This window comes from Hipposideros armiger, unplaced genomic scaffold (assembly GCF_001890085.2).
Source record: "Hipposideros armiger isolate ML-2016 unplaced genomic scaffold, ASM189008v1 scaffold_26, whole genome shotgun sequence".
Classification (NCBI taxonomy): domain Eukaryota; kingdom Metazoa; phylum Chordata; class Mammalia; order Chiroptera; family Hipposideridae; genus Hipposideros; species Hipposideros armiger.
The window spans coordinates 2,136,425-2,163,319 of record NW_017731376.1 but is presented as its reverse complement, the minus strand read 5'-3'; the positions used below and the strand labels follow the sequence as shown (position 1 = coordinate 2,163,319).

At 36.5% G+C, this 26,895-nt stretch overlaps 1 protein-coding gene across 21 annotated transcripts in view; it reads left to right on the top strand.

Annotated features, from left to right (window-relative positions):
* The window catches only part of COL25A1 (collagen type XXV alpha 1 chain), a 469,048-nt gene extending 443,052 nt beyond the window's left edge, over nt 1–25,996 (top strand). For 7 of the 21 annotated variants that reach the window (XM_019636052.1, XM_019636056.1, XM_019636055.1 and 4 more), the window contains 6 exons: nt 1,171–1,206; nt 2,837–2,890; nt 7,566–7,619; nt 9,133–9,159; nt 10,110–10,163; nt 13,690–14,334. In XM_019636052.1, coding sequence (XP_019491597.1) covers nt 1,171–1,206; nt 2,837–2,890; nt 7,566–7,619; nt 9,133–9,159; nt 10,110–10,163; nt 13,690–13,890 — 426 coding nt within the window. In that variant the 3' untranslated portion in view covers nt 13,891–14,334. Of the gene's footprint in view, nt 1–1,170; nt 1,207–2,836; nt 2,891–4,119; nt 4,254–7,565; nt 7,620–9,132; nt 9,160–10,109; nt 10,164–13,689; nt 14,340–16,170; nt 16,210–20,857 lie in introns of those variants that run through there. The other 14 variants (XM_019636063.1, XM_019636069.1, XM_019636065.1 and 11 more) reach the window with 9 other exon arrangements.
* Nucleotides 25,997–26,895: the final 899 nt, after the last annotated feature.

Genomic DNA, 26,895 nt, shown 5'->3' with positions numbered 1-26,895 from the left:
GATGTATTTTGCAGTTACAGTCTGACTCATAACAGAATTATACAGAATGAATTGTAAAATATAAAATTAAAATTACCCAAAATATATATGGCATAGCATCATTGGTAGAGTTTCTGGCTGGAATAATTTTTTTTTCACTTGGTATTATTAATTACATCTGAAGCATAAAATAGGGAAATAGTTCTGCAACCTTGCCAAGAGAATTTATAGGGCTAATGCATTGTCTTCCTTAAATACTCCTTGATCTAATCAATGTTTTAAAGGACTATAAATACATATTTGAGTTTTGAGATACAAAAGCCATTTCAAAGAAGTGATGTGCTTATTCTGGAAACAAACATTGAAAATGTCATCTTTTCATTATAGACTATGTATAGCCTAGAGTTCAAGGTAAAGAAAAGCAGACATTACCTGAGAATAACATTAGCTTTTTAGAGCATTTTTCATTCAGATTTTGATGCAATGATTATTCACTTCAAATAAAAGTGAATTGAGGAATGATTTTGTTTGGGACAGCTTTTTTTGTTTTGACTCATGAAAATCTCCTGGCTTTTCCTGTTCCTATAAGTCCCTCTAGTGGTGACTAATGTGCATACAGTAGAACAGCCCAGAAAACAATGACTATTGTTCATGTCAAATCCACAGTTATTCTGGCAGGTTAAAGTTTTGCATTTGTTCCTCATAAATGCTGTTTTAACAAACAAAACTGAGCTCTTTTCTTCTCCTCTGCAATGCTAACCCTGATTGATTATTATAATGAGCCCTTTCTTAGGAGATTGGCCATTATTTTTCTTCAGAACCTAAAGAAAACTATCGCAAATAGTATAGCCTGTAGAAAATGAATTTCATGTGGATATTAGCAGCCTGTGATGGCTACTGGTAACCTCTTGAAAGCCCACTTTTGAAACTTCATTAACTTGATTTCTAAATAAATAATTCGTCAAATGGAAATGTCATTAAAATGCCATCATCTATGGGGGTGTTTATTGTCCCGTGTTTTTGTTTTTTTTTAACTAACAATTTGTAGCAATGTGATATTCATCCCAGAATCCTGTGACTGCGTATTATGTTGTTTGAAGTGTTACATTTGTTCATCAGTACCTCATACTAATCTCTGTTCTTGTCATTCGTGTTACACCCACCAACCGTGCTATCAACCAAATCACACAGGGAGCATCTGGCTTAGACGGAAAGCCAGGAGCCCGGGTGAGTCAGTACCTCGTCTTGCTCCAACGCGTTTGTGGTTATGAATTTTGTGCTTCAGGACAGACCCTTTTGGCTCATGTTCTCTCATCAAATGATGAGGGTACCTAGGACTGGGGTGAAAGGGAAAGGTGGACAAAGATAGTGGCAGAAAAGGGAAAGGTGGACAGAGCCTGGGCTGCAGCTCTATTGGACACACAGCTGTAATTGTAGAACATCTTTCTGAAGCCTGGACTCAAGTCTGGAGAACTTGCCAGGCGGGAAGAATGACCAGTCTAATTGTTGTCATTGTCTTAGAATCTCAGACAAATATTTCTATAACCAAAGGACATTTCCTGTAATTCCATGAGAGAGGCCCTCTGAAGGGATTAAAATAATGTGAATTTATTTTTAACTTGCTTTTCCTTTTATGTTTATGTCCATATTAGAAATGTAACTTCTTCCTTGGAACTAACTTTCGAATCTCTGTTCATCCAAAATACTTGTCTGTCTTCTGTCATTTGTCACTTTTCTTTGGTTCTTAACATCTCTTAAATTTCAGCCACAGATTCTCAGTATTTAGAAGTCTTCTGAAGATGGACTTTGAGAGCAAGCAGTAAGAAAAAGATCAGTTTCAGATGATGAGAATTCACCAACATTAGAATAAACTTAAAACCCTGAATTATTTCATATCATAAGGCTCTAATAGAATAAACAGGAACAGTAGAACAGAAATAGGAATGCTATAAAAAAATTGTGCTAGAAGGGTTCCATTTGCAAATATTATAATAAATTCTTTGCACATATAAGCGTATAGTGTTCCTGAAAATGAGCAAATATACTTGAAGTCCTTGTTACATTTATAAGAATCAAAAAGAAATTCCAGCTCTTCGGTTCTAAAAACCTTCTTCAGGTAGTCATCATTTCCCAGGAGCTCAGTATTCCTATATTCATTCAGATATGATCTCGTCTGCCACCGAAATCCTAATCCTGAACCAGGAGGCCAGAGGGCAGTTATGCCATTAAACCCTTGTCTGCCTTGTTTGTGCCTTGTAAGCCTAGTGACTTCAGCCATTGCAGTGTAACCTGCAGAGTAATTCCTTTCTTCTAAGCCCCTTGCTGCTCCCAACAAAGCTGAAGAAAGTTTAGTTTGAATAGTGATACACTGTTCTCATCTAGTTAATATTTTTTTCACTTGTATATCTGTTCAAGCTTCTCAAACAGCTGAAAACAAGGCTGCAGAGCATTCGGGGCCAAGGAAAGTGGGGGTAAAAGTGGGAGTGGAGAATGAATGTGAACAAGAGATAATGTCAAGGAAAAACAGTTCCATTTTTCTTCTTAAGATTATGGGGGCAAATTGAAAATGTTCCATTTAGTCAGGGAGGAAATATATAATTAAATGTGATACACAGCTTTTTGTGTATGCCCTTCATTGAAATCTGCAGTTATGTAATTCAGCCCTTTTGCATGAGCTTCTTGGAAACTACTGACCTGAAAGAGTCAAGTATAAAGCACTTTGAAAAGAGATGAGTTGTCTTACTGACATTCTAAGGCATCGTTCACCCAGGAAAAGTCCGGGATAAATTATAACTGCTTTTCTTATAACCCTTGGGATGTGTCTCATATTATCTTATTTTTATCTTTTTTTTTTTAGGGTACAGATGGCCCTATGGGACCCCATGGCCCTGCAGGTCCCAAAGGAGAAAGGGTAAGTTGCTCCTGAGGTTATTAAGCAAATAATAAATTTAGGTTATTTGTGACCTAAACAAAACAGTGTGACTTTTCCATTTTACTTGAACTGAACAGTTCTTTTCCCAGAAGAAACAAAGGGCTATCTAATAATAAATGACAATAGATACCATCTTCAGTTCTATTCAGAGTTCTCACATTGAGAAAAGAGCACAACAGAACATTAACATAGAATATGGCTGCCTTAATACAAAAAATGCATACATTTTCCTGGCTAAAATAAATAGCTCAGACCATTCCTTCTTAACGCATAAGGAAGATATTTTTATTTGGCCTTAATCCAGCAAATTGAAATCATCGGGGCCAACATTTCCAGGACTACATATTCTGGTTGATAATCTTTTATATAAAGCTACTGTATTCATTGAGAGTAAGTTATAACTTTTTTTAAGGAAAATTATAAAACCTAAGCATTCTCCTCCACACCGTTATACACGCTGCTTTAAAAAACAGCAGCAGAAAAAAAAAAAAAAAGAATAGCCTGTCTTTCTTTAACCATAAGGAAATAATTTCAGTGCATTATAAAACAAAAACCTTTCACTAACCTCTCTATTGCTAGGCCATGTTTCCATATCCTTGAGAAAAAAAAAAAAGAAGAAGACAGCATAGAAGATAAATATCTGACACAAAAAAATGTACTGGCACATCAGCAACGGGTCATCTGTCTGGAACTTCTCTCCTTCTTTCTCTGTTTTTCTCCTACTTTTTCTTTTCCTCACCTCGGAAAACTTAGAAGTGTTTTTGTGTGTTACTGTAGAATTGTGTCATCAGTTTCCCCACCATCCAGGACAGGATGTAAAGAAAGTATCCTAACAGTAAAGGCTTCAAAATGTTGGAATACTTCATTGTGCAAGTTTGTGGTCTTTTAAAACTAGATAGAGTTTCATCAGTCTGGGGTAATTTGCTTTAAAATAGAAGACCACATAGCAATTTCTTTGGCACACATCCCAATTCCATGTTCTATAAAGTGAATTCATTCATTCAGTAAATATTTATCATATGTTCCGATGTCCAAAACACAGTGTACTTCTAGTGTGAAATGGAAACATTCTCCTCCCTTTTATGGAAAGTCTATTTTGCTAATTTGCTCCAGTGAGTTGAATAATAAATGCCATTATAATTCATTCATCATCCTATAATCTTTTACTAATACACTATATATTTATATATTTATTCAATACTGTAAAGGAAGCAGCTATTTTTCCCTGATCTAGAAGAATTTACAACCTAAGTGCAGAAGAAAAAAATATCTGTTGAAAAATAACCAGATAATGAGGCCCAAGTGAATACAAATAGTAGAGGCTGTACGTACAGTGATGAGGAAGGTTGGCTTTATCCAAGAATGCTTCTAGAAAGAGGTGAGTCCCAAAGGAATAAATAATCTGAATCTGCAATTATCTTTATATGATCTTATTTCTAAGATCAAGTCAACAACTTATAAAGATCATCCTAATTAAAAATATTTAAAAGCTAAGAGCCTCCTCCCGCTTGCTGAACCATTCAAGCACCGTATCAAGAAATTCAGTACGTGTACTAAAAATGGAGCAGCAAATCTCAAGTAGTCTTTTGGCAGAATGCCCTGGGGCTCAAGAGGGCTTACCATTTGGTAAATCAGCTGCTACTTCCGATAGCTCCACAGTGTCACAAGAGTATCAGGTCTCGGCGCTGGGGCAGAATTAACCAGGAGAGCAAATGAAATCTCTAAGAATTTTTGAAAGCATAGTTTAAGTCAAATGGTGTGCAGTGTAAAGTGTTACACTTATATTTACTCAGCATGTTAACTATCTTAACTGGATCATATATCAATACTCTCCAAGTGCCCCTCACCCAAAGTGCTAAACTGGAGTGTGATTCTCAGAGTTAATTGATTGAGGCGCCATCTGGACTCTCTTGAAAACGTTTCAAATTTTAAAGGGAGGACTCAGGAAAGGAGGCTATTCTAGAATAATTCTTTAGGGGAGACGTGCAAATTAAAGAGCCCAAATTTGGGCTCTTTAATTTGCACGTCTCCCCTAAAAGAAGCCAGGCATTTGACAGACAGTGTTATTCAGAAATTGTCAACTACATGACTGACAGCATTGGTATTCAGCTCTTCCAGCACCTGATGGTCCCTGCCTTCAGTTGATTTCTTCATCTGGCCTTGTCACTGCTTAGGAACTCTGTATAAAATGTTAAATTTGAGTGGTTAAAAAATTTTCTGGGGATTATTTAATCCAAGAAAAGAAGATGCCCATTCATATACCCGTGTTAATGTTTCATTCCTAAAAGTCTTCAAGCTGGGACCATTAGAATGCTTTTGGCTCTAAGCGATCGAACCCCAACTCAAAATACCTTAAGCAATAAAGAAATGTATTGTTTTATATAACCAAATATTCAAAGGAGGGACTCCAGGCTTTGCTTCCGTGCCCTTTCCATGTGCTAGCTTTGTCTTCTGACCACAGGCAAACTGGTCATGGTGGTTATACACCTGTCCTCTAGTGAGGCAGCAGGAGGAGACACACATGGAGACCTTCTCCTCTTGTGCTTCGTCCTTAGCAGTGAGAAATCCCTCTCCATAGCTTCCCACCTGAGGTCCGCCCATACCGCATTGGCCAGGACTGGGTCTAATGTCCACTTCTGACATAGTCACTGGCGAGTGAAATGGAATCGTCATTATTAGCTCAAATTATTACAGTCATTATAGTAATTATTGGGGGTGGGCAAGTCTATAAAAGGAGTTCCGCAGACAAATGTTTTTGTGACAACTTAATTCAAATAAGCCATGGTATGTTCATTTTAAAAACAAAATAAAGCCAAGATGCTCAATCAGAGGAGGGAGAAGGGAGTGGGCATATCAAAATAATCTGAAGATTTTTCAAATGAAATCTAATCTGTTGAGTTTTTTAAAGTTAAACCCACTCCAGGTTATGTGAACCTCCCTTTTAAGCCCCCACTTCCCACCACACACACACACACACACACACACACACACACACACACACACACACATGCACTACCACCATTTTAAAAATCATAACACTGCCAGATCAAACTGAAATAAATTTATTTTGAATTAATGCTCGTTGGGTTGCCAAGCCCTTTTTATTAAAAATAAGACCTCTAATTATACAACAATAATGAGAGCTACTATTTATGGGATATATTATTTGGCAACAATGAACTTCATATTTTGCAATCACATTTATCTTCAGAAAAATTCTTGCAGAATATGTATTAATATTCTTATTTTACAGCCAATGAAACTGGCACAGAACGGTTAAGAAATTTAAGGCCACACAGCTAGTAAGTGCCAGAACTAGAATTCAAATTTAAATGTTTCAAAGCCTGGCAACTTTAATGAATGCAGTTGCTACTTCTTCCATAATAAACATAAAGTAACAATGAATAAAAGTTCAACAAACTTTTATCATACTTATTTTCAGTAATCTCCCTATACCATATATGTTTCTAGGTGACATTGCCAATTAGCTCCACCAACCCCTAAGTTTAAATTAAAGAAGAGTGTTAACAGTGGCTTGAGATTTGCTCAAATGGGAATCTGTAGTATAGGGAAACACAGCAAAATACTTGGATCCGCATGCACAGTTGTTAGCTGAACTTGGTATTTGACATATGAAAAAGTTCTGCTAACCTTTAAACTTCTTCAGGGGCGTGATATAAGAAGGTGACTTTTCTGTTTGGCCACTCGTAAACATCACTGTGTCCCCTGGAAGTTTTCATGCTAAATATTGACAAACGCATTAATTTTGGAGATGGCAGCAGATGAAAACACTATTTGAAATGCAGAACATCTCTTTCTTTATTATCACAATTATTTCGTATTCATGGAACCACCTCCAATTACACTTATTCTTTATAAGCACTCAAAATTATCATTTAAGCTGGGCAAGCTATTCTATTTCAATAGGCATGGGGAGAGAGATTGATGAAGGTAATACCTTCTTTATTGGGCCTTTAGTAGAAGGCATAAACATTTTAATCCCTCCTTTTCAGAAAGGAAGCAAAACAGGTACATGATTGTATTTTTTTTACTTGATTCATTAATTCAATAAATATTTACTGATATGCCAGACACTGTTGTAAGCCGTGGGGCCACAGCAGGGAGCAAAGGCAGAGGCCCTAGTGCCCTAATGTGCAGATTTCCCCTCATGGGCTGGGCAAAGAATGAACAGGCTATATAACCTGTGTGTGTCTCCCAGTGTGTGAGTGCCATGTGCAGCTCAGTGAAGGATCGTGGTGGTCAAGAAAGGCCTTGCTGGCGAAGAGACATTTGATAGAAAAAAAAAAAAAGAAGGCATTTTTAAAAAGTAGTAACTTAAAATAATTAGTAATAAATAAATGCTTCATACTAATGCCAAAGAAACCCAAGTATAGCACCCTAGATGTGCCAGTCCTTTTGCAAAACCGAGCTGCAGCAGTCTTTCTTATTGCCCTTCTTTCAAAGGTGATTTAGTAAAAATAGGCTAATGTGGAATACATGTACTGTATCCTTGGCAGTGACTCTGGAAGAGCATGAATCTTTGCAATTTTGAAAGAATGATACTTCAAATAGAGGCTTTAATCGCAAGTCATTAGTGATAGTGTTTGAATATAGGTGTTTGTATATGACTTAAATTTTCCGCCTTTCATTTTAGGGTGAAAAAGGAGCTATGGGAGAGCCCGGACCCAGAGGGCCCTATGGTCTGCCTGTGAGTTCTCTGTCGTGTGTGCTACCTCCCCACTGAGCATGCATAGATCACCTGTGACTGGCAGTTAACCTTTCCCTCGTGGGGCCAACTAATCACATTCTAGGAGTAAACAACAATCCAGTAATTCTCTACCCGCATGTCACCATGTCCTCCAGAGACAGGTCATATTCATGTCATACGCACCCACGCACATCTAGACACACACTCACACGCTTCATAAGATTGAGAGAATCAGACCTTGTCCATAAGATGAACAGTTCTGACCGGCAAGCTGGATTTCCACTGTCAGATGACGCCTTCCTCCTGCCATCTGACTGGATGCCCATAATTGGCCCTTCTTTGGAAGGGCCAAGTAAGAAAAGTGGGTGTAGAAGCTCTATTTAAAACAACTTCTTGCAGACTTTATCTGCTCTCATAGGTTACTTACTAAAACTTCTCTTGCTAATAAAAGTTATTTCTCAAGTTGTTGTTTATGATGACTTTGATGTCGCTGAGACCTCTAAATTACTGTGCTGACAAGTGATTGTCAGAACATAGAATGTTGATAGTATTCTGTCTTCTGAAGATTCTCAGTCACACAGATTTCAAATTGAAGCCTCAGGTTTGCTTCAGAATTATCTTTAGGATAATCATAAATGATTCCATGGGGTAGGGTAGGACTACAATAGAGGCATATGCTGTATTAAGGTTTTTAACCCCTAGGTACTTTCCATAAACCTTGTACCTTCCAGTTTTTATGAACTGAAATAATAAACTTAAACCATGATTATTTCAGTGCTAAACGAGAGGCTGATTTTAAAATAGAGTTCAAATGAAGGCTGATTTTGAAGTAGATTTCAACTGATGAAATCAACGCAATCTCTCAATAACTTTGGGTGGATCCCCTGTGTGACACAAAAGGGTCACCGCCCTGTTAATCTTCGTGATGGGAGTGAATTTATCATCTTTACACAACAGTCTTATGATTCCTTTTACATTAGAGGATCACTCATTTACAAAGCTTACCTAAAAACAGTGTTTAAGTTGTGACTTTCACACCCTCAGTATTTATAGACAAGGTGCACATCTAGCCAAATTAAAACCATACTTAACAATAAATGGCGTTCACATTTTTTACTCACTGATGACCTAACTACTAAGTTATCAAATTAAAACAGCATTGATTTGCATACTCTATAGTGCCGGTGTGTTTTTAAATCAACTAAACAGTATTTTTGCTTGCAACTTACTCCTGGATTGATAACTTGGATATCAAACATTCAACTTCAGCAAAATAACAGACTCTTGAACCCCATATAGAAGATAAAAACATTTATGACCCTTAGCGGCGATATTAACAGTCACTTTACTTGATTTAGTGAAAGAAATTTGTATTACTAATCAGTGAAGAATCTTTTGCACTTTTAGGAAGTAGGTCTAATATTGACGTTGCATGTCCAGGCAGCCTTAAGTAAAACAATAACTCCTCATGAAACTCAGGAACACTAACGTAGCTACTGTGGTTCTTTGGCAGGGGAAAGATGGCGAGCCTGGTCTTGATGTAAGTAATGCGCATAGTAAACATCTTCCTATTGTCACAGATGCTGAGGGTCAACATCATCAATAGCGGCAACAGTACTTTTTTTTTTTTTCAGTGTATGTAGTTATGCATATAATGTATATTGTTGTGTATGTGGACAGCAATATAAAATACACCACTAGTATCTGCATAAGATAAACATAAAAGAAAAAAATAATTATCTGGTATCAAATTAATAACCCACAGTTGATAGTGCCACTTCAAAATGCTTTCCCAGATTAGGGATATTCTCAACATCTGCAGTTGACCCATTTGTTTTAAAAAATATATAAAATTGAAGTATCTTTCACAGGATACCCTTAGGGAATGGTGTATCTATTCTCAAAGCTGTTATACAATATTTTCCTTTTAGTGTGAAGTCTCTCTGTATCTTATGATATAATTCTGTAAGTATAAAGACTCTCAAAACTAAATGCCTCTTAAAAAGAGCACTGCTCACCTGTATTATGTGAATAATAACAATAACAAAAGTAGAAATAATTATTGTTTGCTGAGCACCTGTTATGTACAGACATAATTCTGGGACTGTGTATCACCACATTTAACGCTCACACCAACAGCTGTACAGTAGATATCATTAACCCCATTTTATGGTCAAGAGACTAAAATGCTGAGGTAAGTGATGTGCCGCACACAGCAGTGAACTTGCCAGGATTCAAACTAGGATGTTGATATTCTCGCCACTGTACATTTCCTAGGAAAGAAAGCAAGAAACCTGTTGTGTATAGATAATTGAGATGTTCATAAACTATTATTTCTAAGGGCTACTTTAGCTAAGTTTTGAGATTGTTGGGCATGCCATTTTTTTTATACTTGGCGTTCAGAAATACAAAATCTTAAATTTATTTTTTTAATATGATTTTGCCACAGTTACATTAATAGATTTCTTTGGTTTGCTTTTCATCCTATAGGGCTTCCCTGGTCCACGCGGTGAGAAGGGTGATGTAGGAGAAAAGGGAGAAAAGGTGACCTCTCCATCCCAGCATGCGCCTGCTTGATTTTTCTCATGCTGTCTGCTTTGCTGTTCGGCCTGTGCAGTTCTTTCATACATCTAATCTATGTCCATCCTGTGCTCCAAAAACATGCCAATACCTGATCTAAAAAAACAGGTCTTCATAAAGGAATGAAGAAGGCTACACCACTAGAAATTAGGACACTGTCTAGTATAAAAGAAAATTATAATCCCCAGATAGCCAGGCTACAATTTTTCAACTACCTGTCACCACTGTGTTGAAAGATGTAATGTCCAGGGATTCTTGAAAATGGGGAGGAAAAAAAAGGCATTTATTACATTAAAGTAAACTGAAATAGCACAAATCTGCAGTGGTCTCCTGGCAGAGCTCACCTAACCCTGTAAAGCCCACACCTCAGTTATCTTCACAACATTCTCAAAAGAGAGACACAATGTATGTCATGTATCTTGATTTTTTTTTAAGACAAGCAGTGTGACTGATAAACCCCAGTGGGTCCATTAGGCAGGGACTAGGACTTGCCACTTTTAGACCCTGCAGATATTTTTAAATGAGGATATTGGTGTATTTTCTGAGGTTGTGTTTAGGGTCTATCAAGATCATCAGCTCGAGAATATAGAGGAGCCAGAATCAGGCAAAAGGGTTTTATATCTGAAAGTAAAGCTTGGATTATGGATTTTAAAAATCATGTTTTCATTTCCTCTCCCTTTTGCTTGGATCTTTGAAGAATAATTTTCTATGCTGGACCCAGCAAAAGAAGCAAACAAAAAGTCAGCACTTCAATAGAATAGTGACAATCAAAGTGGCTGAAATTGCACTACACAGTTCAAATTTAAACCAATTATACTTCTCAGATTAATTCACCTCCTGATCTACTTAACAACACACAGTTTTCAAAGCCCTATAAATTCTCTTTAACAGTGAGGTTCATAGCTGTTGAAAAGCAAGGCCAAATGAGAGTTGTCAAAGAGAGCATTAAGCCTGCCGTGTCTTCTTTAGTCCTTAAACATTACGTTGTTTCCCACTGTAAGGGAGCTCGTGGGAGCAGTTACGTAAAAGCACTACCAGCACCATCATCTCAATGTCATTACATTTATTGAGTACTTAATGCATTTTCCCAAAACCTTTACATGAAATAAGTCTTTTAATCCTCATAACAATTCCCTGAAGTTGGTGCTATTTCATCCCATTTTGCAAACAAGGAAACTGAGGCATAAAAATGGTTATTTTATTCTGAATTATAAATCCTAACTACAAAACATACATGGTTTGAGACAAATTTACCTCAAGGTTTGTATGCTTTAAAGATTATAGGCATTTATGTTATATTTATAGGCATTTATATTATATTTACCTAATGGGTTATATGAGTCTATATATAAGTATGTCACCATTATGAGGATACTTATTTTAATGATCTTTCAAGCAAAGAAGGAATACTAGTGTTATACTTATGAAAGCATTAAGCTACATATTTAATCCTCAGTCATGTTAATCACCCATAGAAAATATTTCCATATTTCAGATTCCATGTACAGAAGTTTTATATTTAGGAAAATTAAATTCTGAATGGCAACACTTTATGTATATCATTCTTTGACATGGGAGATAAATATTAGCAGGAGCCCTTATGTGCTCATACCCACAATGACAGATGGTTTTGTGTTACATAGGGAGTCCCTAACTGTTACAAAACTATGTTGATTAATAATAACTCTGATATATTATTCTTTGTACAATAGTCCCTGTTTTCCATAAAGCTTGAAATTCACTAAAATATTACTGAAAAATTATTCCCATAGCCTGTTCAGTCAGCATTCATATGACAACACTTCTTGGTTGAGTTATTAATCTGAGTTGATTTACCAATCAAGCAATGAAGTGAATTTTAAATGAATAACATCCAACATACCTGTTGTCAGTCACACCTACGTGAAGAAGAGTCCACTGCCTCCTGGGGGAAAAAGAGCTCACTCAAACAAGTTTAAATGAATTGTATGTCAAGGCACTGAAGTTATTTGCTGAGGAAGGGTTCATTCATCTTGAGTGAGTGAGCAATTTACTCCCAAATGCTCCTCCCATCTTAACTTCCTGTCACACCTGCCCTCTTTTCACCCTGGCTTCTCAGGTCTTTGTCTTTGATTATGATCAGCTAAACCACACAGAATTTCTTTCCCCAGTATTAAAGAAACCCAAAGGCTTTTGATTCCGAGCCTTCTGATGCAATCTTTTTGGCACACAGGAGATAACTGAAGAGCTTTCGCTCACTCAGAATGAATATATTAATTTGAATGCATATCATAGATTTCTGTTACATATATATATATATATATATATATATGTCTTTTCATCTTTGAATATTCATGTTGTTTTGCTTCTGAAATTATTCAGTTTTATCGTAACCCCCATCCTGATTGCAGAATGAATACACTAATTTAAATATGTATTGTATTTTGTATTCTGTACTCACCAACTTCTTGTCTATAAATATGCAGAGATATTTATGTTAATTTGAAACAGCTGAGGTGCATTCCTACCTTCTCCTCCTTTTGCCTCCTTTCCTTAATTCCTCCATCCCTATGATCCATGCAAATTTCCACAACCTTTACCTTGATTCCCAAATACTAATTTCCATGGCTACATTCCCACTATGTAATTATCCTGCCTACCTCATTTTTAGTGTTAGCTCAACTGAGTCCAAACTGCTTTTCCTCTCTTGAACAGAATTTTTTTTTTTTGGCTTTTGTTACGTTGTAAGCTGGAAACCCATTTACCATTGTGAACATCTGGCATGAGATCAATCAGAGTGAATTAAAGAAGATCCTGGGTTTATAAATAAGTTTGTTTGTCCAATTGGCATTGCTGAGAAGTGTTAGCACATTTTAAACTTATTTACCTGACTCAATAAGGAAAGTATTTGCTCTTGGTTTCCTGAAAAGGAATGTTAAAAGAAATAGAAGAATATTTTTAATACATTGAATATTTTCTAATGAGAGCTACAAAAATGTCATAAAATTGGATATATTTAAAAAAGATAGAAGCTGTTGATATTTTTTTCTTTTTCTCTGGCTCAGTGTAGCTTTCATCTAATATATTATAGGATTAGGAAAAAAACAAGTTGACAGGTATGGAAAATTGGGTGACGTATCCGTTATTTCTCTGAACTTTATCTGCCACTGGCTGGCTTCAGTGCAGTTGGTAGCCATCCCCCCCAGATGCATGGCAGAAACACCCCATTCACAAGGGCTACTGCACTGGGCTCCAAGTCAGCACCGATCTCCTGCCTGATGTGTAGATCTTTTAGGTCTCCTATCTTCTTATTGAATATCATAAACAAAATTCCACATATCATTGCCCAGAATCCAGTCACTCTGTTATTTTTATAATATCATGCCATATATAAACCAGAAAACAGTGGTAAATGCCCTTCCAGGCTCTTATTGGCTAAACCATCTTTTGAATCACCATTATTTCCCCCCCAAATAAAACCTGTCTTTTATTTAAACCCTTGTATCCACAGGGGGAAAAGGGAAAGAAAGGCAAAAAGGGGCCTAAAGGGGAGAAAGGAGAACAGGGTGCCCCTGGATTAGATGCACCTTGCCCGTTGGTATGTCTGACTCATGGAAGTCTGTCTCCAGATGTCATGTGTGAAGGGCTCAGCTGGGAGAAGAGCAAGCTGGAGGGACCCGTAACAGCAGGGGCTCTGGTTGGGGTCGTTTAACCCAGACTTCCAGGGACCAAAAGTATCTCTCTGGGTTATCCTGGTATGTTTCACCCCTTGTCCCTGGTCACCAGCTCTGCCTGGTTTCTTAACACTCAAGTACTGACCTGCAGTTGGAACATGAAGGCAGCATCTGAGAGGAACCAGCATTATTCTGTACTTCTCAAAACAGGTCACCGTTCCCAGACAAGCCCTCATTGTTAGGACTACGTCCATCTCTGTGTTACTTCATCCAACATCACTGAATGTTACTATTCACTTCAGAGTTGCTCCTCTCCCAGACTTTTGGTATCGTGGTTATTTCTTTAGCAGAATTTGTGCGTCAGTGATTTCTTGTGTTAGTAACATTATGAGTTAATCTTTACAAACAGGGATTCCGTGGCGTTAAGGGGGAAAAAGGGGAGCCAGGCCAGCCTGGCCTGGATGGGCTGGATGCCCCTTGCCAATTGGTACAGTATTTCTCTTTCCTACTACCCTGCATGTGGTTCCCTTTGTTTATTACCTATTTATCTCTATCAGTGTAAAGTGGTGCTTCTGGGGCTAGCTTTACATGATACACACACTACCAGCATGTGCATGAAGAGCTCCTTCAGCGACTCTGCAGAGTGAAGAGAGCACGCATGCATTTCTATCAGTGACTGCAAATTAACCTCCTGACATTGTTCTCACAACCGACAGGACCGACAGGTCTGCATTCTGTGGAATATTGATTGATTCAATAAATATTTAAAGATTACATTAAAATTACATTAAAAAACGTCTCTGTAAAGGCACAGCAAGGCTGTAACTTTGGATTTTACCCCTAAATTGAACTTTTTATTTTTTTCCTCTAAAAGAAAGGCATTTTTGCCTCTTCCGCTTAATTTTCCTTAAGGCTGTAAATAAGGTCGAACCTACAGAGTTAAGCTTCTGTGGTCAAAAGTTAGCCAATTCGAGGGAATGCTGTTAAGAGACCGTAGGGAAGAAAACCAAACTTCTCTGAGCTTCTAAAGATGATAATAGTCTGCAGCCCAAACCCTCTTCTTTGTCACATAACCTTTTCAAATTAATGGTCTCTCCTTTTGAAACTCACTTTCCTGAAGTATATGGAATTCCCCTATCTCCATTGGCATGAACTCAAAATCCTCCTTATACTAAAATCTAAAATTCTACTGGGTGATCCTTCTCCTTGTACCAATCTGGCATTACTGAATTTTTCCCAAATATCATATAAAGCTATTTCAAAGTGTTTTTTTTACATTTAAAAAAAAAGCATATTCATATTTTCTGAGGTATGAGGGAAAACATTTTATGGTTGTGTTGATGGTTATATTTGGTCTGCATGTTCTTATATTATTCTTTAGTGCGAAGCATGATGCTATAAAGATAAATTTATGTTTCTCAAGTCTTTTAAGAGATTGTGTTTATAGAAAAAAATTTTATTCAGTCCATATTACAATTAGAAAATATCAATATGAAGTGCCCAGTCTTTTATTTTGTTTGCTTGGTATTGATAATAAATAATATTTCACAATCATTTTGTTGGGAGAAAACACAAGCATGCCTCATAATATACCAAGTCTCCCTGCCTTATTTGTATCATTTGTATCTGAAGAGTGCTTACACTTTAAATGAAAAATTTTGCAACATTTAAGAATCCCTTGTTTATTTGGAATTTGTTGACTGGCTTCTGAAGAATTTTAATAGAAAAATTAATAAGTGTTATGGATGATATTCTACTATGAAGATAGATAGGCTGCCTATCTTTAATTCAGTTAATTAAATATGTTCTACTCTATCTGTTTTTAATATAGAAAAGTGAAAGATAGCATATGAAGAGCTATGAACTTCAGATAGAAATGGTTCATCACTGATTATTCACCATTGTCATTCAGCCATAGACCATAGTGACCAGGAAGTGAAATTATTTATATTTATTTAATAAAAATAACTGGGAAATGTATTTTAATGAAATTAAGAGGAATAGTACAGTTCTACTAAAGGTGGAACTGAGTAGACCACTATGCTTTGTAAATTACTTTTTCAAAATTAGACGTAATATTTTTCTATACTTGATGTATTTTCAAAATGTGGACTCTAGAAAACATTTGAATTTTCTGCATTTTAATTAATGTTGGCTATACTATTGGGAGTTAATTATTATAAGTTAGAAAAGGATGCCTATGACTAAAGCTACCTAGTGACTAGAAATCCATCTTTTAAGCCTCTGAGCATGTGAATTATGGAGTATGATCACTTTTGAGGAGCCTAAGGAATTCTTATTCTTCTCTTTTAAAACAGGGGCCAGATGGATTGCCCATGCCTGGATGTTGGCAAAAGGTAGGCTTTATGGAATTATTTCTCAAAAACCACTCTCCTCCTCTCTTCACCCGGCCTCACCTTTTCCATTTAGAACAGACCTTTTGAATTTGACCTTGCTGAAAGTTGTTTGGATATTAAATATCTTTTGATTAATACTTGTATGTTTACTACTAATTTCTTCCTAACCTGAGGAGTGAAAACAGTTCCTAGCAAGCACTGTAATTTGGAACCTTCCCTATCTAATCCTGTCTCTGGAATGGAAAGGGGCAGGCAGTGCATCTTTATAATGGTTTGTCTCTCAATAAACTCCTTGTCCTCTTACTGTCTGAAACTATTCTTAATTGTGACTCTCTTCCTATGTGTACTCAATTACTTAGGCAAACATTCCAGTACATGGTAGAACCCTGTGAATATTAGTCACAAAGCTGAGAAAGCAGAAAATGTAAGCATGATCTTTTTTTTTTCCAATGATGCCTTGAGAATCTGGTTATATTTAAGTTGGTGTCTTTTATGGTGTTCATTTATTCTAGCCTCGTCCTATGGCTACCCATGGACACCGTGTAGGGAAAGGAACTTATCCTTAATAGAGAAACTTCTGTGTGCTAAGCCCTTTCATGTAAGTGGCATCACTTTATTTAATCCTCACAATAACCCTATAGGATATCATTATCCTCAATGATGCCGATGAGGAAGCTGAAATTCAAAGAGGTTAAGTAACTTCCAAGGCACCAAACTTGTAAGTAACAGAATTAGAAGTGGTGAGCACACAATGTGATATATAGATGATGCATTATAGAATTGTACACTTGAAACCTATGTAATGTTACTAACCATTGTCACCCCAATAAATTTAATTAAAAAAAAAGAAGTAGGTGATGGAAAGCAGTGGCAGCACTTTAAGCAGGGAAGAGCCGTGTGTGTGTTCTGCTACCAAACCTTTACACAAAAGTTGTATGAAACTAACTGTAAAGGACTATGCACATGCACTTCTGAAGGACAAAGGAATTCCACTGATGTAAAAATGAGCTAGGGGGAAGTATACATGCTGTTCTGATCATTTTGAAGTTTTTTCTCTAATACCTTGTGGCTTATACAGTAATTTTTGACAGGCATGTTACGCAAAACTATGTAGGATTACAGAAAGATGAAGAGAAACTTGACTGTCTTAGTTTCGTCTTAGCTCAACTACGTTGGTGAGATCCTGTGTAACTCACTCTCTTGCTTAACTGCTGTCACCCCACTTGACCAGGGGAAAAACACCTTCCTTTCTTTCTCAGCAACGTCATTTACTTAGTAGCTTCCCAAACTCCACTTTCAGCCTGTCAGATAACTATCCTAATCATATCTGAGGTCAAGTGGTTCTCAGGAAGATGGGCCTATCTTCGTCTTCTTCTTTGCCTGAGAAAAGTATCCTTTCACCATCATAACCCCTGTTCTCAGACTTTTTAATACCACCCTGAGCTGGAATTACCATTTACTCTTTAACCTTTGACCTATAATCTAATACTATTATGATTTTTTAATACAGTCATTGGCACACCTTACATAGAGGGAGATGTGAAAGGCTTGCTTTATCAGTCTTCTGACACTGCTCAGAACTGGGTTCACATCATTTTCAGCCACTTCTAAGCCAGTTCTTTTTTGTGAGGGTATAATAATGGCAACAAGCAAAGCACTCATCATCTTTTTGGTTCATGAAAGGCCAAACCTAGTAGTAATATGAGTAGCATCAGAAAAACAGAAATTTCCCTTTTAAGTACTCATTTTTCTACAGAATAGATCCTATAGTCTACATAAGATTAAGGATCTCTTAAATCTAGCATCTTCTTACATAAAGAATAATCACTCAGTGATAAAACTATATATTGGGGCCGGCCGAGTGGCGCAATGGTTAAGAGCTGGCTTGGGACGCCAGAGGGCCCCGGTTCGGATCCCACATATGAGGGCCAGTGACACTGCCCTCCACAGCTAAGATGCTGAACAACAGCTCAACCTGGAGCTGGGCTGCTGTGAGTCGCCAGCGACGGCATAGGCTGCAGCCCCTGTGGCAGTGGGTTGCCATGGGCTACCGTGTGTAGCCAGCAACCAGCGTGAGTGGCCAGCAGCTGCAGTGATCGGCTGTTCAGAAGCTGGCGACTGATATGCCTCCTCCGGGAAGAGCGCAATGATGGTGCCAAGTTGGGCCAGTGAAGCAACGTCCTCCACAACTAGACTGAAGAACAAAAGGACAGCAACTTGTCTGTTCCCCTTCCCCCAATTCCCCAATAAAAATCTTTAAAAGAAACCCCCCAGAAAACTGTATATTGTTTACCACAATCCCCCCACACACACACACACACACAGATGAAATCATTGTAGTCAACCTCTCCCCAAAAAAGAAGAAAGAAACAATTAGAAAAATGGAATGTTCTAAAAACTCTTTTGTAGTCAGTTTAGCTATCTCAAATACACTTAGTCAAATCAAATTATTTTTTAAATGATATTTTAAAAACGCCAGTAGATTCCTTTTAATTGGTCCCATTTTCTGTGGATCACCCTTTTAAACATTGTTGTTTATTAGCCTTTAGAGCTTAGTGGTGAATGTTTGACTGAAAATTCAGATTTTGGCAACAGTGTAAATCACTGTGATTAATGAACAAGTCCCCTTGGTCATGCTACTCTCAATAATAATTTTTTTTCACACAAAACAGTTTGATCTTTGTTTAAATTACTTTTGTCTAGATATAGTTCAGCTTTCTAAAATTTGAAGAATAATGATGTACCAGTTCACAGTGTAATCTATACAGTAAGTGGCAGAATTTATGGTTAAGAAAATACTTACAGACTATTAAAGTTGTCATCCATCCCCATCCAGAGATTAAAACTATTGAATATTTAATAGGAAAAATACCTATAGCCTTCGTATTTTTTTTTAATTGAGGAATTGGACGGGAACAGTGTTGGGGAGTTGGGGAAGGGGACCAGCCAAGTTGTTGTTCTTCAATCTTAGTTGTGGAGGGCGCCAATCTCCATCTGGCTGCCTTTCGGCAGCTCGTGGCCTCTAAGCTCAAGGTGCTGTGTTCAAACTTAGTTGCAGGTGGGTATAGCTACCATCTCATGTGGGAGTCGAACCAGCAGCCTTGTTGTTAAGAGCACACACTCCATCCACTGAGCCATCCGGGCAGCAGCTCAGCTCAAGATGCCAAATTTAGTCTTAGTTGTGGGTGGGCATAGCCACCCTCCCATGCGGGAGTTGAACCCGCAGCCTTGTTGTTAAGAATGCATGCTCTATCCACTGAGCCATCTAGGCGGCAGCTCAGCTCAAGATGCCAAGTTCAGTCTTAGTTGCGAGTGGGTATAGCCCACCATCAAACAGGCAGTCTTGTTGTTAGGAGCACGTGCTCTCACCAGCTGAGCTATCCTGCAACCTGTTGGCAGCTCAACAGCAGCTCAGCTTGGGCGCAGAGTCACTGGCCCATGTAAGAATCAAACCGGTGGCGCTGTTGCTCAGAGCTCACGCTCTTAAGGTAACTCTTAACCAACTGTGCCACTCAGCCAGCCCCTAGCCTTCATATTTTTTAATGTTTCATTAAATCTTATTTTTCTATGTAGGGCTGAAAGGTTTTCAGCAGAACCTTCCTAAAACAAGGTGACAGATTTTTAAATTAAGTTTTGAAATCTGGGGGAGGAAAAGAATCTTTAAAATTCTGTAGATTATTTACAAAACATTGGTACTCAAAAAAATGCATCTGTTTGAAATTTGAGATAAGTGAGAGTTTGGAGAAAGGAATTCTTCCTATTGGCACATTTTCTGGAGTGGACACAATATGTGTAAACACGGAGTGAACTCCATCTCTAAAGATCACAAAATTTTCTGCCTCTTAAGCACATCTAATATAGCATCTATTTCTCTTGGAAAGAGAAAAATAAATGTATTTAATTAATGAACTGGACATTCTAGTTTTCTTATTGATTTTTATTTTTGAGTAAAAGGCAACATCTCCAAGATCTGCCCTATAAGTTTATACCTCAAAGACCATTGTTCCTCAGTTCTCTCAGCCTTAACTTTAGTTCTCGGGAAACCTGAATAATTATGGCTGTTCAAACCATAGATTTAAGGAACCAGAGATTTATGGAACCTTCGATTACAATGGAACCTATAATACATCTTGAAGACCAGATAGCAGGCAGGTTTACCTTGCACACCATCCATAGCCAGGCAGGACTAGCAAAACAAAAGAGGAAACAAGAATGGAAGTAGAGTATTATAGTCAGGTGGTGGTGAAATAAACAGTGCAGCTGAGGTCAGAATCCTCAGCCTTTTCCACAGAGTGTTGTAATGCTTGGAGAAGAATATGTAAGTTATAAATAAGGCAATTTTAACTGTGGCACATATATGTTAAAAATCCTGATTTTCTGCTTTCCCAGAATAGTTACTGAAATAAACACTATAAACTTCTAAGCAGCAAAAGGAAAATGTGGGTTGACACTAGGATGGAAATTTTGATGACATTGGAGTTTCAAAAAAGTAATGTATAGGACATGTATTGATTGACTCATTGATTTAAAACAAAAACACTCTATTCAGGGTTCTACCAGTTTTCTTAAAATAAATGTTAATTTGGAATTTTTGTTCTAGACCACTAATTCTATATATTTGTCTTTTTTGTTGTTTGTTTTTCTGCAGTGATGAATCTAACCTTCCGAGCATGAAGTTGTGTATATAATGGTCCACTTTTTATATTTATAATTGAAAATTGAATTGCAGATTTTACAAGTCTGACATATGTTTACATAGAGCTACTTCTTCCTGTTTGCAGTAGCACACATGTCTGTCTTTTTTTCGCTTACATCTGAAATTGGGCAATACGTGAAACTAGTGAGAAGCCTGCAAAAAATATAGATCAGTATCTTATCTCTTTATCTTATGTGAAAATATGTGTTTATATGGACGTATCATTGATAGAGAATGATTGTCCTTGTTATTTTCTTACTTTGGGCTTGTTAATTGCATGGACAAAAGGCGCCATGAAATAATAGTTTACAAGAAATTGTGACCAAATATGGACTCAAAACTATGAATATGTACTACACTGACTGATTTTAGAGTTTATCGCCACATCCCTACTCACCTTCACTATGACCGTTGATTCCACACCACCCCCCTGAAACTGACTAAAAACGCATGACTGTGTGCCAAACCTGTTTGTTGTTATGCAACTTCAGATGCTAGCATGCCACTCGATGAATCCTTTGACCACAACTGAGCTTTTATTTCTTTTGTCATCTCAAGGGGGTCACACCATGGCTTATTGCCAAAAAGAGATAAGGTGGCGGAGAGTACGCACACAAATGGTCTTATATTTTGAGGGAGTTGTAGTCCCAACTGCAGATCTACAGCTTCCAATATTGTGGGCCCACGTGGCCACCTTGGTTGAAATATCAAGGGTTTGAGCTGGTTGTGCCGCAGTTTTCCTTGGGCTGCCCTTGGCAGTGAAGACCAGGCAAGAGGACCGGTTCAGCATCCTGTGCTGTCTCTCGTGTGACCAAGTAGGAAAGAGGTTTACAAATGCAGGCACCCAGAACAGCAGACTTTTGAAGAAAATAAATTGAATCCCAGCAGCTGTTTACATGGGTGCCTTTGGAAAATGACAGAGACTTACAGCACTTCTTTTGGGTAGAAGATCGTTGGAATGGCAGCCCCTGTTTTTGAGGATGAACAGTGTGGACAGCCCATCCAAGTTCAGTTTGCTGAAGAAATCACATGTCCTGAGAAGGGGTTGGTTGAAATAACCTCTCCTGAAGATATAAGAAGGCTCATCCCACAATTTTAACCAAAGCTAATTTGAGAGCTTCCCTTCTCCTCAAGAGCCAACCCATTTCCAACATTTTCTACAAGTTCTAGAAACAGAGATACTTTCTATTCTTTTTAATACTTTCTTTTCTTTCTTAGTCCAAGGAATACTAAGAAAAGATTTGTTTCAGCTTTTGTCACATTGTTTTGAACAATTTTTTTAAAAGAAAAGTCTTGAAATCCTAATAACTTGGTAGCAAGAGTCAAGATGACCTTTTACTAACTTGTACTCTCTTGTTCTGAATTGAAAAGAGTATAAAAGAAACTCCACTTTCAGTTTAGTCATTGTAAAGTTTCAAAGTTGAACAATTTTTTCAGTACTTTTTGACTTTTTTTTCATATGAGTACTATAACATACATAGTGATTATCAGTTAAGATAAAGTCAAGATTTGGTCACATTTGATAGTATTAACTCATTTCAATTTTTTGTAGTTCTATTTAGATCTAAGTTTTGTCTATATTTAGATTTCTTTATCTTTTTTTTTTACATTTCTAAATGTTTATCTTATGCGCAGACCAAATCTGAAATCTCAGAAAGCTGTGAAATATAGTTGCCAAAAAGAGAGTATTTTTTCATCACTTGCTCAAAAGTTACCTAACTGTATTAGACTGAGCATTTCTTTGCACAGTAAGGTGTTGGTAGCATATTTTGAAATAGCTTATTCTAAGTCGAGTTCCATTAGGAGAAACATTATCAATGAGGAGTAGTCACTCTTTCAGCCCATGGATAATATGATTTTTCTCCTGACTTAATGCCATTTTGTGGGAAATTTTCTAGTTTCATGCATGGGTTTCACCACCAGAGGGGAGATTAGTTCATCCTTGGCTTATGGGAACAACAGTTAAGATACAATTATAAGACAAGATTCCTAAGAGCCCTATCTATGATCTCTTTCATGTTATATAACCAAATGCTCAATTATAAAAAAATGCCTTCTTTTATTTTCATTAAGTTTTTAAGATTGGAAAGATGTTCAAACTATTAGATCAATCTAATCAGTCACATTTCTAGTAACATTCCACAGTCTGAAGCCAATTTGGCATTTTTGAAACAACAGAGGGCATTTTTCTAACCATGTCTTGTATGTCATGGTTAGGATAAGGTATTGTTCAGTGTCTGAAACAATTTGTCTTAAATGGATTGGAAAAATGAGCTAAAACAGGTAGAACTACAGTCTCTTCAGGAAAACAAACAGTAGTGTATTTGTGAAAAATCTGGTGGCTGTATTTATTTCATCCTACCTGTCTTTTCTTCTACTCCTCTAGAACAGCAGGTATTAAGATGGATCACTATTTAAAACTTGCATAGCTTCAAAAGAGAATAATACCTCAAAAGATTTTATGTACAAAAAAAAATGGTTTTTAAAAATACAGCCCTTTAAGAATACTGTGCTGTCCTATGTGTATATTGGGTTTTTGCTTTGACTTGACCACGTTGACTTTTATTCCATGATTAAAGGAAGCTGTAAACTTCCATTACATTTATTTCCTTGGGAGAAACAAAGGGATGAAAGTGGTCCTCTTTGTTCAGTGGAATTACTAGGTCTTAATCACTATGGATAATCTTAAACTTTTGGTTACTAAAATATTTTCAACCACCCATTTTGTCATCAGTATAGAGAACCCTCAAATAATTGCCTAATGAACTAATAAATTACATCTGCTTATATACATGTTGGCAGATACATATTTTCCTTAGATTTCTTTCATTTAATTTATATTATTGGATAGAGGATTGAGAAAAAATACATGAAAAACACATTGGAAATAAGTCAAGATTAGGTCATTTCTGATAAGCATCTTTTAAGGATACCAAATTGGTATGTTTTAGCTTTAAAATTGTTTTTCATTCATGTTGGTGCTGATGTATTTCTATTCTTTTTCTTTATGGACAGTGCAACTCTACTATGGATAATTTCATTTCTCTGTTTAATTGCATTCCTAAACTGTTAGTGTGTTATTATGTTTTTAAAGTTTTTGAATTTGCTGTAATTATGGCTCAATGGCCAGACTTCCTTAATGTAAAACAAAACAAAACAGTGTACCTGTAGATAATGTGTCTTTACTTGGATCATGGATCCTCTTATTTCATGTTCTTTTCATATACCATATGCCTTTTATCAGCTTTCATTCTCATCTTTTAGCTTATATGATGTGATTAAGTGTGACGAAACCAGAGCTGGACAAGTCTGCATATATTCATACTGTACCTAACACACAAATATGCCAAATTTTTCTTCTAGTTTTCATTTTTATTATGAAAAGCAGTCTTGAAGAATTTTTCTTTCTTATTTGATTTTATAGGAAACATGAGAATATCTTGAATTTCTATCCCCAGAAAAGTCTGTTCTCGAATTTACTCTCTGTGCATGATGTTCTAATGGATCAGTAAGAATTTAAGCATCCAAAAGTTCATTCTACATGTCCTTTGCTATTTTGGAAAATGGTTGAATCAGCATGTCAGTACCTATGGAAAAATTGTCTTCAGTATCTTATATTTTTATCACTTAGAAAACGACTTTAATTTTCCAAGGTTTTTGTTTTTCTAATGTTTCTATGGTAGCATAAAATCTTAACACCACTTTTTTTTTCCCCTGTATGTATTATCTTGCCCAGAAGTAAGTCATGTTTGTGTGGTGGGTGGTGTTTTAATATCTTCTAATAAGTGACCACAGGAATCTGAAAATATTGATATTTTTCTCTTTCTTGATAAGCAAGTTATATTAATGATTGACATTACCAAAAATGAACTTAGTTCTAACTTCTGCCAAAACGAAACAACAAAACAAAAACCCTGTTATCTCTAGAAAGTCAAGTCCATAGCAATCTAATCTTATGTTCTCATAAATAACAAGTAAGAATAATTATATGTTTTATTCTGGCTATTAAAATCATTCATTCCTAGTGGAATTCACATGTTTGACCAATTATGATGCTACTGACCTTTACTCCCTATTTCTTCCCACTTTTGTTGAAATATGTTCATATTGGCTAAATTTACTATACGCCATTAACAGAGATAACCCTTCCAACTTAAATTTTTAGTGGATTTCGTTTTTGCTGATCCAATGCTGAAACAGTTTAATGGCATGTATGGTTTTTTGGAGTGTATTTAAATGAGTAAGATCCCCTGTGCTGCTTGTTGACAGAGCTGCCCTTTGGCAATAGGAGGACTTTTTCAACCTGACCTGTTACGATTTCTTGATAACAAAGAAAGTACCATTTCTCAAAATGCAGGATATTTTCACATATCTCAGCAATATTAACAAATTGGATTCACAAAAGAATGTCTTACATATTGACATTTATGTGAATATTCTTTATACTGTTGTAAATGTTTCATGCAACGTAACATTTTTAAAAGATGTATGTATCTGATTTTCCTTTAGAAAATATTATATTTTTATTTGTGTTTTTTACATTTTAAAGTTCATCTCTATGTGCAGCTATTTTTATATTGCCAAAAAAATCACAAATACAAAATAAGAGGAAAATGCAAAAAAAAGAAATATTTTGGCAAGGATTATGCTGCGTATTTTTCTTAATGTTTTGTGGGCCAGTCTCATGTAATTGATTATTTTGAGAATATGTTGTGTCTTATCGCTGTAAATATGGCACAAACCTGTTTTTCTCAGTAGTGTAAATAATTGAAAGATTGAATTCTCTCTGTTTGATTTCTCATTTGAATTTCATTATAATTTCTCCAGCTGACATTGCTGAATCAGAAGATACGTGTGGTTTTCAATTTCCAGTTTGGAAATAATTGCATTGTGTTCAATTTCTAATTTGTTTTTATTTGTTTTTTTAACTTGTTTACAGTGTTCCTAGTTTGTGAGAAGTTGATCTTCAGAATTATTTTTACACTATTTATGACTTATTTTCATAATGTAAAAAGTGTGTAATTATTACAATATTAATCCAAACAATGGTAATGAATTGTATTGTTATAAAGTTTTATTGATGTTCTTGAACACCTTAGCCTGTTTTCTCTGATTTAAACACAGTCCATAAATAATTTTATTCTACTTTCCTACAGTATTGCAATGCCACCCTTCAACTTAGTGCACATATCTAGTATGACGATTTTCTAAAAAATAATAATAATAATTAATACTTTCTGTTTATTAGGTAGTAATGCCTGCAGACTGGGCTTCCCTTCCAAACTCACTCTTCTTCCAGAATTCTCCACCTTGATGAATTAAAATTCCTTACACTCTATTGACTCTTAACTCCACCACATCAAATCTGTCATCATTGTGCGATTAGAATGTAGTACATAATGATCACTTAAGTGTATTGAATAATGAATGACTGAATGCCTCCACTCAAGTCACCAATTATTTACAAGCCCTGACTAAAAGCACACACTTTTCAGTCCTCATCTTTCTCTTAACAGCAGCAATAGATGCAGTTGACCACTGCCACCCATTTAGACACGCTTCCTTTCAGTTCCCATGTCCCTACATTCTTGTTTTCTCCTGCTTTTCTTTCTCATTTTCTTGCCAGCTCTTTCTCCTCCACCTCATCAGTATGATGATCCTCAGGACTCTGACATACATGCTTCTTTTGCTTTTGCTCTTTTCTGCCACGATCTCTCTCGTTCAGTTCCATGAATACCAAGTTTTTCATTGCACGGTTTCTTCTATCTTCCAGACCAACTGATATAGGCATGTCCACCTGGATGTCCCATATCATCTTCACCTTCATACCCGGTTTCCTTCCAGACTTCCATATTATAGTGAACATACCTTCCTCTCCTGCCCTCCAAGCAAACAAGACGGAGACTTCAGAATCATTCTTGACACTCTTTCACACATGCAGCATCTGCTCCATTACCAATTCTCTTCTATTCTACCTCCTAAATATCTCT